The sequence below is a fragment of the Equus caballus genome, chromosome 20 (genome assembly GCF_041296265.1).
Source record: "Equus caballus isolate H_3958 breed thoroughbred chromosome 20, TB-T2T, whole genome shotgun sequence".
Classification (NCBI taxonomy): domain Eukaryota; kingdom Metazoa; phylum Chordata; class Mammalia; order Perissodactyla; family Equidae; genus Equus; species Equus caballus.
In genome coordinates, this window is record NC_091703.1 from 7,176,464 (window position 1) to 7,192,380 (window position 15,917).

Genomic DNA, 15,917 nt, shown 5'->3' on the forward strand with positions numbered 1-15,917 from the left:
ATTATTTTTTACTTAATTAATTTCTTAGATTTTGGAGAACAATTTGTCTGAATGCTTTCTTTGTTTCCTAGGGTAATTTCTCTCTGATGAACATTTTCTTCCTTTTTGCTTATATTTTTAGTTTTGTTTTCATTCACCAGTTTCTATGGATAGTCTTTGGCTTGTTTCTTTTCTGGTAATTACACATTTCTGGATCAAGGCAGTTTCTGTTTGCTGAAGAACAGCTACTCTGCAACTTCACTTCAGGTTTCGTTATTTCCTAGTCTGAAGACTCCTCAGTTTTGGATGTTCAGGTGAGTGTGGTTTATGTTAAAAACTCTGTATTTTGTAACATAGTGACTGCTGGTTCCCTCCATCCCCGCTCCCCCTTATCTTAACCCTGTCTCTCTGGGCAGTGACTCACAGGTAGGTTCTAGATGTAAAGATAGTGTGTCTTTGCTGCTCCTTCTCCTTCAGCTCTACCTTCCCCTGAGTTCCAGGGTGATGTTTATAGCACATACATATGTCACTGTGTTGTTCCTCTAATATCGACTTAATTTACCTAAAGGATAAAAGTCAGGATCCTTAGCGCCTCTGGATATGGCCCCAAACTCCCTTTCTTTTTCTGTCCGTTACCACTCTGTCAGTTGTCCTCTACACTTCACTCATCCTAAACTACTTGCTCTTTCAGAATCTTCATACTCTTCGTGCCTCTGGTCCTTTGCCTGTATGGTCTCCACTGACTAGAAGTTTGCCATCAAGATCACTGGTGTGCCAGTAGGTGTTTAATAAGCGATGTTTATGGAAAGGGAGCCTAATTTGTAGTGTTGGCTGTGGTGGGTGTGTTTACACCCAATTTCAGGCTACTGACAAAAAGCCACAAAACACAGAATTGAGAAGAGATGTGCACAATCTCTGACGGTGTTAGCCATCAACCACTGAAAATTCACTCTTTGTGAAATCTTTTCTGTTATTCTCCCATGTAGAGTTACACTTCCTCCATTATCCTCCAGTGGTCATACTGTTTTGAGTTTTAGTTGGGGACCTATATATGTCTCACTCTGGTTTCCTGGTAGTCTGTGAGCTCCTTGAGCGGTATGACCAATTTTAGTTACAGTGTCAGATATTCAGTAAGCCTTTAAAGGCCAAGTCAGTGTATCAGTGGTATTTGTTGTTATGGTTCAGATGGGAGCATGTAGGTGGATCTCTATAGACCTGTTGTCCCTACTGGAAAAAATAAGTCATTGATGTTATTTTATGTTATTTATGTTATGTTATTTTCTTATATACCTTGATTTCTTATTCTTCTTATTTTGGTCATTATAATAATTATGCAAAATCATCTATAAGTTGCTAGATTTAATAGGTATATAAATCAGGTGGAAGACTGGCTGAGTTATTTTCCTGTCAGTCAATGACAATTGTTTGTAAATTGATCACACTCCTCAGCTTTTGTATCATTTAGTTGTAAAAGTGTTTGATACAGATTTCCTATATGAGTCTCATAATTTAAGGTGATTTGTTTTCTGCTGGCAGTTTTGTTTAACAAGTAAGCTATGATCTTATTCACAAGTTGGCTATGAGAGATCTTTGTTACTGGCTTCAGAAAAATATGGAGATTGTAGTACAGCTGTGAGGCTCTGAGAAATAATTTATTGAAGGTGCCTTATGTGTGAAGAGATGAGCTAAAGGATGCCGTTCATTTTATTTCCAACAGCTCATTTGGATTGCTCAGAACCTGACATAGCTCTCATTTTTGAATACCTGCTGTACTAGTTGTTGTACATCCTGTTAATATCAATCTTGGTAAAACTCCAGTGAGATCACGAGTGCCATTTTATATCTGGGGAAACTGAGGCTGAAAGAACTCTCACGAATGGGCCAAGGATACGCAGCTAGTTAATGGTGAAACTGGGATTTGAACTCTTGTCTGCTTATCTGTACGCTCAAGCTCTTCCCTCTCTCACAAGCTGCCTTGTCCTTTTACTTCTGTCTAGAAGAGAGACTAAGATTTGAATCATCTAAGCAAGCTCAGAGGTCAGATCTGTCTTCTTCATCTGAACTTGTATCCCTTTAGTTTTTCCCAGATCATACGAGCTGACAGTTGGATAACCTTTTGGTTTCATTAGCCCACTGGTTCTCTACCATGGCCTCACATTACATACAGACTTGAGAACCTTTAAAAAATACCAATACTGGGGCTGGCTGCGTGGCGTAGTGGTTAAGTTCAGTGTTCTTTGCTTCAGTGGCCTGGGTTTGCGGGTTTGGGTCCTGGGTGTGGACCTATACACGAGTCATCAGGCCATGCTGTGGTGCCAACCCACATGCAAAATGGAGGACTATTGGCACAGATGTTAGCTCAGGGCTAATCTTCCTCAAGCAACAAAAGAGGAAGATTGACAGTGGATGATAGCTCAGGGTGAATCTTCCTCAGCAAAAACAGAAAAACAAAAAACCCCCCAGTACTCTAGTTCCACTCACTCCAAGTTAATCATAAACTCTGGCCAGGGGCCCCAGCAATGTCTTTAAAAAGGGGGCTGGCCCCATGGCCGAGTGGTTAAGTTCGTGCACTCTACTTCTGCGGCCTAGGGTTTCGCCGGTTCGGATCCTGAGCACAGACATGGCACTGCTCATCAGGCCATGCTGAGGCGGCATCCCACATAACATAACCAGAAGGACCTACACCTAGAATATACAGCTGTGTACTGGGGGGCTTTGGGGAGAAGAAGGAAAAGTAAATAAAATCTTTAAAAAGTGTCAGGGGCTTCTAATGTGCCATCTGGATGGAGGACCACTGTCATCAGGCCCAGTCAGGCAGCTGACTGAAAAAGCAGAAGGTCCCCATCCGTGTGTATTGTGCCCTTGCTGGAGTGCCATTGCCATTTCTTACCAGCATTGCTGTGAGGAAGCCCTGAATTTAGCAGGAGAATGGCAGTACCATGAGGAAGAATACTTGGCACGTCACATCCCCACATCCAAGTGCTCCAGGAACAATTCAGATGACTGGGGACTAGATGTGTTCAAAGTTTCCCTTGGTAAGCCCCTTTTACAAGAGAAAGAACCTACTCTTAAGGGAAAATCAACCCTGTACTTGAACTTTTCCTCCCTTACACACTTTTTAGAATTGATCCTGTCCATAATCTTGGAATATGTGACAGTTAACACTACACTAAGACTTCTTGCTACCTCATTTAACCATTCTTCTTGCGACACATGTACCTTATTTTTTCAAACTCTAACAGCAAATCTCTAAAGCAAAATCTAATTTTGCATACACAAAGGCCCGAATTTATATCTTGTCAGAACCGGTCTTAGCAAACCTTTCTGTAGAAGCTGTGAAGATAATTTCAGGAGTCTTGAAAATGGCCATTATTTCTTTTTACTTTTTTGCAAAGTAGTATTTTTGTGAACACTTTAAGTGATCTCAATACTTAATTAAAAATGAAATTTTCATATGAAGAAGTAATAAAATGATTTTATGGGGAATCTGGATAATTTTTAATATGATTATCTAAAGGTGCTTATAACCTCCTCAAGGTTATATGCTAGTTGAAGTTCAGATGACACAGATAGTCTTTTGGAACATAAAGCAAAAAAAAAAAAAAAAAGGAAGTGTATGGGTAGGATGCTAAGATAGTTCATGAAATCCAAGGCTGAGCTGAACAACCCTTGAGTTTGAGAAGCAGTTTGAAAACTCTTGGCCTTAGCAGTGGTGGGAACTTGTGAGTTGTCAGCCTAGAGCAGTGGCTCTTGAGCCTGGTTGCAAATTAGAATCACCGGGAGCTTGTAAAACTACGAATGTCAGGGCTCCTCCAACAGCAATCAAGTAAAAATCTCTGGCCATGGTGCCTTGACACAGATATTTTTAAATAGCCTCCCAGTTAATCCTAATGTTCAGCCAAGAGCGAGAACCACTGGCTCCTAGTGCAGCCACCAAGATGTCTGATTTGTAAGGGCATAGTCATTGCCCATAAATAGTTTTGGAATCTTGCAAGGCTGGTCTTCTGAAATCTTTGAGGACAGAGACATTTTCTTACTCTTTTCTGTTCCCCAGCACCTCTTCTAAGTACAGAGTGAATATTTGCAAATCAGTTTCATTTCTTTTAAGGCATTTGAGGATTTAAGCTGCTCTCTAGATCAAACTGATTTTATTCCCCCAGATAAGCATGGGCCTGTGTGCACAAATATTAAAGACTCACAAGAAACAAAATAGGGTCTTTTTAGGAGATTTAAAGCAGGGCAAGCAGGCCCAATGTAGTGGGAGTGACTGGCTGGTGGAGCAGAAGGTATTCCTGATCAGGAGGAGGAGATGTCCCCTTGTCCAGTCACTCCCCATGGGGTTAGGGGAACCTGGAAGGATCTCTCTGCCTGTCTGTTTCTGTGTCTATGAATCAGGCAGCACAGGAACAAATACCTGTTACTGTTGTACTTTCAAATAAAATCTACCTGTGCTTCTCAAGTGCAGCCAGACTGTACTCCTGAGTCAACCTCAGAATACAAGGGTAAGGAGAAATTATTTATCCTCTTATGATGTTTAAGCCTAATTCATACGGAAGGTACTCTGTAATTAACTTCACCTTTCTGTTATTCATTGATTAAATGGTGACTGCAGAGCAGGACAAACACACAGGTAATGGGTTTCATTTAATGTTACTCAAAGCTTTTTACATTTGTAGATGGGCTGGTTCACAATATTTTCTTCAGATTAATTGGTACCTGTCACAGGTGGATATTTGACTTTTTGAAAGACTTAAAAGAAACCAAAACATTAAAAAAGTGGCAGCTTAGAAATGCAAAATGGTTTGCTTTTAAAACAAACTGAATTGACCCAAGAGGTTTTGGAAGGACTGTACTTTTCAATTAAAGTCTTGAGGAAAAGAAAATGGATACCAATTCCAAATGGGTGGTTGTAGATACTTTTATTTTTTTTGTTAGAACAACAAAAATCTTTTTATTTACTAGAAAGGTACAAGCTCAGAAGCAAAAAAAATGCAATAAAACTTCTTAAAGTTAAGGAATGCCAACTTGCAAATGCTTTATATACGTTTGTTCTTAAAGTCAGATCATTTCTCAAATAATCTCTGTTGGTTATAAAAGGTGATGGCAATATCAAAGCTAAAATTTGTTTTTATGTAATAGCATATTATCAGAAATGCCATGTTTAGAAGTGAATATATTTAAGATTTGAAAAATATTTGTGGACTTTTGCTTTTTGTTGAATCTATATGTATTGTAATTTATTCATAATATGGAAGAACGTTGATTTTTTTCCTTGCTCAGCATTATTTAAATATTTTTTCAATAAAATCTTGACATCCCATTGTTAATTTTCACCCTTAGACCCATCATTTTAAGAAATATTGTTGTGCCCAGCCCATTGTGAATATCTACGTAATAAATGAGGGAAGTGTGAATACAGTGGTTCCATGTGAGTTGGTTTCTTATATCCTGCTCTGTTTGGACTAGAACCCTATTCTTTTAAAATGTTTTCTCCTTAAAGTTAGACTTTATCTGTAATTAATCTAAATTATAACTTCAAATAAAGCAGCCATCGATTGCTGGCATTTTTCATCTATTACAGTATGACCCTGAAATGGACAAAGTACTGTACATATGGCATTGGAATGTCAGAGGTAGCTGGGCTTTGCCCCAGTTTGTGTGTCCCGTGCCCAGATTACCTTTTCCTAGTTAACTATGTTCAGTCTAAAATGGAACTGAAATGATCTGTGCTCTCTTTACCCCTAGGGACCTTGTAAAGATTAAGAATGTATTCTCATTACTCTGTGCCATGAAATGAGTGTTTGTGGTCCCCTCCTCCTGCGAAATTCACATGTTGAGATCCTAACTCCCAATGTGATAGAGTTAGGAGATGGGGCCTTTGGGAGGTGATTAGGTCATGAGGGTAGAGCCCTCACGAATGGGATTAGTGTGCTTATAAAAGGGACCCGAGAGCTTTTTCACCCATGATATTCTAATATTAGAAGCATATGTTTTCTTCAAAATATAGTAAAATGAAGTGTTTTTACAGGGTCTTTTACTTAAAATGATAATGGTAATGGCATATTTTATTTGAAAGAAGGTTAATTTTAATTACTGAAGTATGTTTAGGCAGAAATGTCTCTACCCAATGGATATGGTGAGATGTATGGATTTAAAATATATTCCTTAACGTTATCTTCCATAACTATTCTATCTCATTGGGTTATTCTGTTTAGTTAGCATTGGGCTTTCCTTCATTAAGGCTAAAAAATCAAAACCTGATGTGAGAAGCATATTTCCACATTTGATTCTTAGTTAATTTGATATGAGAATGCACCTTTTTTTCCCTGATACCAAACAGTTAGGTTCTTTCCAGCAATGGAGGTTCTGTTTTTCTGTCTCTGAAATAAGTGGACTTGGAAGGGAATTGCCTAGATTCTTTGGCTCACACAGCATGGAGGAAGATAGATGGTGTTCTCCATCCATCCTTAGGAGGCCTTGTGTGCCAGAGGACAAATGACTCTAGTACTAGCTGTCGGCCCTCCTGCCTCAGCTCTGTTCAGAGGTCTTGGGGTACTTCCTGCGGATGCTTTATGTAGCTCCTTGAAAGGGAACCTGGCTGTAAGGAACACAGCCAGAGAGACCTGCTATTAGAAAGCAACTTGAGTGAAAAGGCAGTGTGAAGAAGACGAAAAGACAAGGTGCATGCAAATGGGATGAGGGAGCTGCTCACAAAGGCAAGCCTCTGAGCTGTAGAGGCACTGAGGGAGTTCTCCGTTTGGAGTTTCCCCTCAGCCCTGTCTTGAAGGCTGGGAGTGTTTTCAGTCTCCCACCTGTGAGCTGTCTGTGGGGCAGTGACAGTGTGGTGGAGTCCGCTGCACGGTAGCCAACTGCATTTCCTGGGAAAAGGATGTCCACCCAGTTTGCTGTATATTGCTGCTCAAAGTCTGTGAGTGAGTTGTTTGCCCTTGGCAGGAATATGATAACCTGCCCTCAAATGGAAACTGCTCAACTTGTGATGAAAATATCTCAATTACCCATGTTAATAGCAGCATGGAAGAACACAGGTAGTTAAAATTCACAGTAATTCAGAAACCTTGTTTAAGCCCAGTTTTCGTCTGCTAAGAAGTAACAAAATTAATTGCTCTTTCTGTACCTGCCCACTCGGAAGTTGGTGCTTCAAGAAATGAAATGACAAAAAGGCAAATGATTTAGAGGGACAAGGAGAACTGCCTGGGATAATATATGGACTGTTGTCTAGCTTCCCCTTTGGAATAGATTTGAGTGTCAGTTAAATGCTTTGCTTGGTGTTTCAAGTTTAATGAGACAGCTGCAAAATGCACTAAGATCAGTTTCTAGCACATTCAAAGCCCCTCCCACCTGAGCGCTTTGGTATTTTAGTTCTCTTTATTTGGAGACTGTTTCTGTCTTTTTTGAATGGCTTATCTTTCTTATCTTGGCTTAAACTTTACTTCCTCAGACAGGCCTTCCCTGGCCATTCTTCTTTATCTAAAAATAAGGTCTCTACTCCTATTTTTTAGGTTTCTATTTCTCTCTTTACTCAAACTGATAGTTTCACTTGTTGCCATGCCTGGCAACTAGCCAGTGCCTGTCACATAGCAGGAACCCAGCAAACATTTGTTGAACGAATGAATGAAAATACTGTGATTGCTTCAGAAAAAGGCACTTGGGATCTAGAGCAGCTCTGTCCAATGAGCTTTCTGTGATGATGAAAGTGTTTTACATTTGCACTGTCCATCATGACAGCCACTACCCATATGTGGCTCTTGAGCACTTGAAATGTGGCTAGTGCAACTGAGGAACTTAATTTTTGACTTTAATTTAAATTTGAATTTAAGTAGCCATGTGACTAGTATCTACTGTATTAGACAGCACAGATCTAGAAGATGTGATTTTATTAGTTCCCAACTTTTAAAAGTATTACCGTTGAATACTATCCCATTAAACGTAGTGAAGCTGAAGAGGCTTTCTAAAAGCAGTACCATGTGTACAGTTCATTGTAATAGGTGTGTTTTATGGTTTACTTGAAATGTAGAGGAAGCAGCTCTTATGTCCTTGGTGACATTGTATGATTTAGTATTATCATTGCATTTTCTTTCTATTCTTTATTTTTTATTTGTATTATTTTAACTGCATTATATTAGTGGGCTGGAGCCATCTTGGACTTTAGTTTGAGGGAGGACTCATCAGGGAATAAGAGTTGGGGTCGCTTTGCATTCAAGCCTTCTGTGGTTTCCTTTGCGTGACTAACAATTGTCTGCAGGTATTTATGCAACAGTTGCCTTATGACTACATAGCATGGATCAGTCTTGGAGGCTAAAAGCTTTTCAAGTGAAGAGTAGGATTAAAAAAAAGGTGAATTACCAGATTAAACTTTAATAGCATATTAGTTCTTTCCAAGTGAAGGTAAGATTAAAAAAAAAGAATTAAATCAGGGTAAACTTTAATAATTAATATATTAGAGCCATCAGATTTAAACTGTTGATGTTTTGTTTCTGTTGTCTTATTCAAGTCTTGAAATTAGAAATAAAAAGATTCTGGGGCTGTCCCATGGCATAGTGGTTAAGTTCGCATGCTCCACTTTGGTGGCCCAGGGTTCATGGGTTTGGATCCCAGGCGTGGCCATACACACTGCTCATCAAGCCATGCTGTGGAGACATCTCACATGCAAAATAGAGGAAGATTGGCACAGACGTTAGCTCAGTGACAGTCTTCCTCAAACAAAAAGAGGAAGATGGGCAACAGATGTTAGCTGAGGGCCAGTCTTCCTCAGCAGAAAAAGAAAGAAAAAAGAAAACTGGTAGTTGCATCTTTTACTGTTTTAAAAATAAAGCAAATGTTTAAAAGTCATGTTTTTTGGGGGGCTGGCCCCTGGCCGAGTGGTTAAGTTTAAGCACTCTGCTTTGGCAGCCCAGGGTTTCGCTGGTTCGAATCCTGGGTGCGTCAACCATGCTGAGGTGGTGTGCCACATGCCGCAACTAGAAGGACCCACAACTAAAAATACACAACTGTGTCCTGGGGGCCTTTGGGAGAAAAATGGAAAGTAAAATCTTTAAAAATAAATAAAAGTCATGTTTTATGATGGATTTTTTAAATTGTGGTAAAAAATATATATATAATAAAATTTACAGTTTTAACTATTTTTAAGTGTACAGTTCAGTGGCATTAGTACATTTATGTTGTTGTTTAACCATCACCACTATCCATTCTCTAGAACTTTTTTATTTTCCCAAACTCTGTACCCACTGAACAATGATTTTTCATTCTCCCCTCCTTCTAGCCCCTGGTAACCACTATTCTACTTTCTGTCTGTATGACTTTGATGATGAAGTTTTTCATTTCATATAATTCCCTAGTCATTTTCCAAACCAATATGTAATACTGATGTCTATGTGTCTACAGGGATCACCTCTTTTAAAATGACCTTGACCTAACTAAGTGGGTAATTGCCTTATACTGGGAAATGGTAGATACTTCTTGTTAAGGACCTGAAACCACCTGGTTTAGTCATTGCTCCTAGCCATCACTAACCTTATGTGTTCACTCTGAGAAAGATCATCTCTCTCATTTGAAAAAACAATAACTCTAGAAAATTACTTTTAAGTGACAGGTAGTGAAATTGGCTTCCTTGCATCTGTATTTTCATGTGCTTTGTATTCCAAACTTTTTACCAGTCTCCATTGAGAAAGACAAAAAGAATCAGGAACAGTTATTTAATATTTTTAATACCTCAACTTATCAGTATAATATCATTGTGAACACTGGGCAACTGTGCAAAAATGAGCACATCTAAACTTATGGATTCAAGATGGCCTTTTAGTCATTTAATGAACAATAGGAATTTTGGGACTTTGAAGAGAAGTGTTACTCTCACCAACTGACTTGGTCTTTATTGCTGTGAGTACATCAGTGTAACCAGGAGACTAAGGAACAGAACAGGAGAGGCAGCTCCGAGGGAGAGGCTTACCACTGACATGGATGCCTAGTGGGAATGTAAAGGCCGCCCTAAAAGAAACACGGAGTTCCACAGTCACATCCTGAATGAACATTAGGGAAAGTTTCCTGAGGTAGGTGGCCTGTAAAACAGAGGGTTCTGAAGGCCACACATCATTTTAGCTAGTACATGTGGGGAAGGGAGACGTACGTGACATGGAGCATTCCTGATGGAGGAAACCACCAGCATTTAGGCTTATGAATTGGGTCCAAAAAACAGCTGGAATTCTAGTTCTTGGGGGCAGTACCATTCAGCTGGAGTGTGGAGTCTAGTCCTTGGGACAGAAGGGGCTTGGGCCTGTGCAGAGCACTTTGCACAGTGGAATCCGGGCCTTTTGAAGCTTAATAAGTTGTGCTTTAGAAGGGTAAGTCCGGGCATGGTGTATACATAAGGTGAATCAGAGAAGATAATTATTTAAAGTGGAAAGGTTAAAGGCTGTTTAATTATTTCAGAGGAGGATACTGAGGGTCTCTAAATTATATCGGTTATAGTGAGATTGGAAAGGAGGTCCAAAATGGCAGTGATGCTGTAAAGAGAATTCATAGGACTGACCAACTGCCTGAATGTAGAGAATGAAGGAAGGTCGAGTGATCATAAAGTCACTTGGTTGTAATGCATATCTTATAAAATTCAAAAGGTATAAACGTATATATAATGAAAATTAAGCCTCTTTTCTCGGTCCCTCAGCTCTTATCACTTCTTATACACTTTCTGATATCTGTGTATATGCATAAGCTACATTTATATTCTTGTTAAAAATGTTAAATGTATTTTGACTTAAGCTCTGGACAAAATAAAATATTAGATAAAATAAAAAAGGTTAGCTACTATGCACAGTTATCAATACCTTGTTTTTATCATTTAACAATGTATCTTGGAGATATTCCTTGTCAATACTGTAGAGCTGCCTTATTTATTTACTTAGCTAGTCCCCAATTAATAGAAACATATTTCCTGTCTTTGGCTATTACAAATTGTTTAGTGAATATCCTTGTTCGTGCATCATTTTGTACACATACAAACAAGCATATCTATAGGTTTAAATTACTACAAGTGGGATTGCTGAATTAAAGGATATGTACACTTAAAGTGTTGATAGATATCGCCAAATTATCTTCCATAGAGGTTTTACCAGCAATGCCTGTTTCTTCAATCCTCATGATAGTATGATATCAAGCAATATGATCTTTCTCAATCTGTAGATTAAAAAATGTCTAGTTGTCATTTTAATTTGCATTTCTCTGAGACTGAGCATCTTTTTGTAACTTTCAGAGGCATTTGTAATTCTTTTTTGGGGAACTTTTTGTCACTAGCTGGTTCCCATTTCTCTGTTCAGAAGTTGGACTTCTAGGTATGCAATGGAAGGAGAAGAGAACAGGGCCAAAGATGGAACTCTGGGGTCACTGATTGATATGGGATGATTGGAGGATGTGGTTCTTTGAAGGAGACTGAGTAGGAGTGTTCAGAGAGGTGGGAGGAAGGCCAAGAGAGAGGCCATTAGAAGCTGAGGGAAGGCACAGTTTCGAAGAGGATGTGACCAGTAGTGTCAAATGTTACAGAGAGTTCAAGTAAGATAAGCACTGAGAAGTGGCCACTGGATCGAGTAAATGGGAGGCCCTTGATGACACTATTGCAAATAGTTCCAGTGGAATGGTACAGCAGAACCTAGAATCCATTGGATTGAGAAGTGAATGGTTGAGAAAATGAAGATAAGAAGTGTTTAATGTTTAAGCCTCAGTGCCTTCTTGAGAAATAAAGAGATAAAGCAATGACAGAGAACGCTCTAGCTAGATGGGGTTGTCAAGAGAGGGGTGCCTTTTGTTTCAGTGGGAGAAATTTGAGCAATTTTGTGTGCTGAAATGAATGACCTGTAAGGCTTTGGCCTAGGCGAGAAGAAAACTCCCTTTTCCATTGGAACAGGATGCAAGCAGGAAAGATGGATGCCAGTGCACTTAAGATTGAATGTGTGCTATGAGGGGAAGACGTGAGAATTGGAAGGATTATTACTTGGTCGTTCTAGATCTCTGTGTAAAGAAAGGTAAGTTATTTAAAACGAAAAGTGAGCCATGTGATTTTTGTGATGAAGAAACTAGATTCACTGCATAGAAACTTGGATGATTTATAAATCTTTAACTCCCAGTGGAGGAAAAGTTATTACTTAATAGTATCATAGACATTCACTTTTATTTAAAGAATCTTTGTAGAAGATGAATTAGAAACTCCATGTACTGTTTTTTCTAGTACCAGAGGGTTTGCTCAAATTATATTCCTTTCGTTGGCATTTTGGAGCTTGAGGACAACAGAACTGTTACAACATGAATTTTTAGAGCCAATTTTGTCCACAGTGAAGTGACCGTGAAGGCTGAAGGTCAAGAGTATGATTGATTGGGTGATTAGAATTCCTTTTAAAGCAAATTAGAGGTGGCAGGTTTGCCACTGGCGAAAAGTACTGCAAGGAAATGAATTTCATCAGCATATAAACATCTTGGATCATCAAAAAAGAATTTAATGTTTAAATATAAACACACATACACACACGCACACCGGAATGACCTGCATAGGAATTCCTGTTTGTGATATTTTACACCATAGTGTCTAGCCTGGTTTTTCTGTTAAATAATATATAAGCACTAGATTGAGTCTGTTTTTTATTTTTAATTCAGGGACTGGCACCCTAAATGTTAAATGTGTCAGTTCAGTTTATCTATCTGCTTTCTATATTTGTGTTTATATTTGGGATCTTCTAGGTGTTTGGATTTGTGATTAGGCATTTGTGTTTAGGATCCCTGGCTTAGAAGCAGAAGGCATGGGGGCAGGAAGGAAGCAAGGACTAGTGTTTAGGAAGGGAAGGCAAGGGTAAGGGACCAAGAATGGAGAAGGATATGTAGGAGGTGTCTCTTCTCTTGGAGTGTAAGGTATGGCAGTGGTCTGTGGGGAACCAATATTTCTCAGGAACCTAATACATGTCAGACACCAAGCTATGCGCTTTCATGTATATTACATCCTCACAATAAACTTGGCAAGGTAGATATTGAAATTATTTGTAGTTTCAAAGGAAAAAATGAAAGAAGGTGAGAAGATACCAAAAAAGAATTTCTAAAAGTAAAGAAAAATGGTGATGATGATGATTGTTAGAGATGAGCATTGCTTCAATGTACCTATTTGGTGTTTTTATTCTAATTTTTTGAGGGGAGAATTTTTTGAATTTAGGTAGAGTCAAAAAAGATTAAAGTTGGTTATTAAGCTGGGTATATGGGCGCTAGTTGAATTCTACTTTGTGTGTGCTTGCAAGTTTTCATAATAAAATGTTTTTTAAATGATCAAGCAAAGAAGTAAAATAGTCTTGATTGTGATAAAAAGTGAAAATATTTATGAATAGCAGGGGGACTTTCTTTTCTCTTCCCCACTGATAGATGTGTATGATAGCATTAGCCTCTGAAGCTATTTTTGAGGCAAAATTATTAACAATTTAGGAAATAAAGACAATAAAATCAGTTTTAAAAAAATATGGTCATCTCAGCTTTGTGTGTGAAGACTGCAGAAATTAGGTAGTTTCTTCATCTTCATCCGTTTGCAGTGGAAATTTTGTCCCAATGAAGGAGCATTTACGCTGGAAGGAAGCCCAGAGCTGGGACTGTCTCATTGTGGGAGGTGTATAGCTCCACAAGGGGGATCAGAATCTAGTCGGTGAGCTTCTCCTTCTGAACAACACGGTCGTGCGCACTGGAGGGAGCTACAAAGGCAGGACAGGAAGATAGCGGTTAATATTTATGGAGAGTTTATTCTGTGCTGGGCACTCTCTAAACAGTTCACGTATATTTAATCCTTACAACAAGTCTAGGCGGGAGAGACTATTCTTTCTTATTTATTTATATTTTTTTTAATGTGTTAAAATGTACAAGACATAAAAATTACTATCAACCATTTTTAAGCGTACAATTCAGTGGCATTAAGTACATTCACATGGTTGTGTAAACTATCATCGCCATCCATCTCAGAACTTGTTCATCTTCCGCATCTGAAACTCTGTCCCCATTAAACAATACCTCTTCATTCCTCCCTCTCCCAGCCCGTGACAACCACTGTTGTACTTTCTGTCTTACTCTAGATACCTCATTTAGGTGAAATGACATTGTATTTTTCCTTTTGTGACTGGCTTATTTCACTTGCATAATGTCCTCAAAGTTCATCCATGTTGTGGCATCTATCAAAATTTCCTTCCTTTTTAAGGTTGAATAATATTCCAGTGTGGGGATATACTGTAGTCCCCCCTTATCCGAGGAGGATGTGTTCTAAGACCCCAGTGATTGGCTGAAACTGCAGATAGGGCCTACCCCTATATATGCTATGTTTCCTATATGTACATACCTATGATAAAATTTAATTTATAAATTAGGCACAGTAAAAGATTAACAACGATAACTAATAATAAAAGAGAACAATTATAACAGTATACTATCATAAAAGTTATGTGAATTTGGTCTCTCTCTCTCAATACCTTATCGTACTGCACTCACCGTTCTTGTGATGATGTGTGATGATAGATGAAGTGAGGTGAATGACGTAGGCATTGTGACATAGCATTAGGCTACTATTGACTTTCTGACATAAGTCGGAAGGAGGATCAATAGCCATGATGATGTCGGTAGTTGGATGTCAGGATCAGACAATGGTTGGGGGGTCCAACAAAGGGATGATTCATACCTTGGGCGGTATGGAACTGCATGGCACAAATTTTATCACACTACGCAGAACGGCGCACAATTTCATACTTATGAATTATTTATTTCTGGAATTTTCCTTTTAATATTTTTGGACTGTAGTTGACCATGGGTAGCTGAAACTGCGGAAAGGGAAACCACAGACGAGGGAATACCATTCTACCACATTTTATCCATTTATCTGTCAATGGACACTTGAGTTGCCTCCACCTTTTGGCTGTTGTGAATATGTTGCTATGAACATGGGTGTACAAATGTGTTTGAGACCTTGCTTTCAATTTTTTTGGGTATATACCCAGAAGCAGAATTGCTGGATCATATGGTAATTCTCTGTTTAATGTTTTTAGGACTAGCCATACTGTTTTCTACAGTGGCTGCACCATTTTGCATTCCCATCAGCAGTGCACCAGGGTTCCACTTTTTCTGGATAGGAGGTAGGTGCCATTATTATTTCAATATTATAGAGGAGGAAGAGAGGCACAGACAGGTTAAATGAGCTCACATAACTAACATATGCAGGTCTGAATTTGAACCCTGCACTCCGACTCCAGAGCCTTTGGTATACAGGTAAGATGAGGCACGGAGAGTCTCAGAGACACGACTAAGGGCACTATGCCTAATACAGTGTCTGAGCCTGGGTTTAAACCTAGGCAGCCTGCCTTCAGAATTCACATTGTTACGTACTTTTAGATTTAGGGGTTGGTTTTTCTTTTCTTTTCTTTTCTTTTTTTTTGATAAAAGTACTCTTTAAAAAAATTCCCTATAGTAGAAAGATATTAATCCTTGAATATCTTTATATGTTTTTTTTCCTGCCTTTCTGCTATGTTTTAAAATATTCTGTTATTTAAAATATTATCTTTAAAAATGTATGCCATATGTTTGATTTTCTCTTTATTTAAATTTCTTGGGTAAAATGTTGCCTTTAAATGTTTTGAATAAATATGAATTAATTGTGGTGGCGTGTTTTATACATCTCTGCTCTTCCTACCCCTGCCAGAAGTATGCTATCGAATAAAAGCAAGCAAAACTATTTAAAGCCAGATTTAAATTGGGGGAAACTTGGAGGGTATCATTGGTACAAATTGAGGCCTTTTTAAAAAATTTAAATAAAGTGAGTTTTCTAGTTTTATCAACAGAGGAGCAACACCTAGGAAATGTGCCCATTTCTTTAATCCTTGTGTATATTTTGCTAAGATGCTGTGTATTCTCTGTCAAGTAGTGGT

General features: G+C 38.6%; 1 protein-coding gene across 49 annotated transcripts in view; it reads left to right on the forward strand.

Annotated features, from left to right (window-relative positions):
- Positions 1-15,917, forward strand: part of FARS2 (phenylalanyl-tRNA synthetase 2, mitochondrial) — a 465,546-nt gene that overhangs the window by 14,223 nt on the left and 435,406 nt on the right. For 26 of the 49 annotated variants that reach the window (XR_011429878.1, XM_070244873.1, XM_070244893.1 and 23 more), the window contains exon 2: positions 15,042-15,128. The exons of 5 other annotated variants lie outside the window; for them this stretch is intronic. Coding sequence is in view for 7 of the 44 variants with exons in the window: in XM_070244881.1 (XP_070100982.1) it covers positions 11,936-12,011; positions 15,042-15,128 (163 nt within the window). In the remaining 37 variants the exon portion in view is untranslated. Of the gene's footprint in view, positions 1-11,893; positions 12,012-15,041; positions 15,129-15,917 lie in introns of all 49 variants that reach the window. 18 more of the 49 variants (XR_011429879.1, XR_011429877.1, XR_011429876.1 and 15 more) reach the window with 1 other exon arrangement.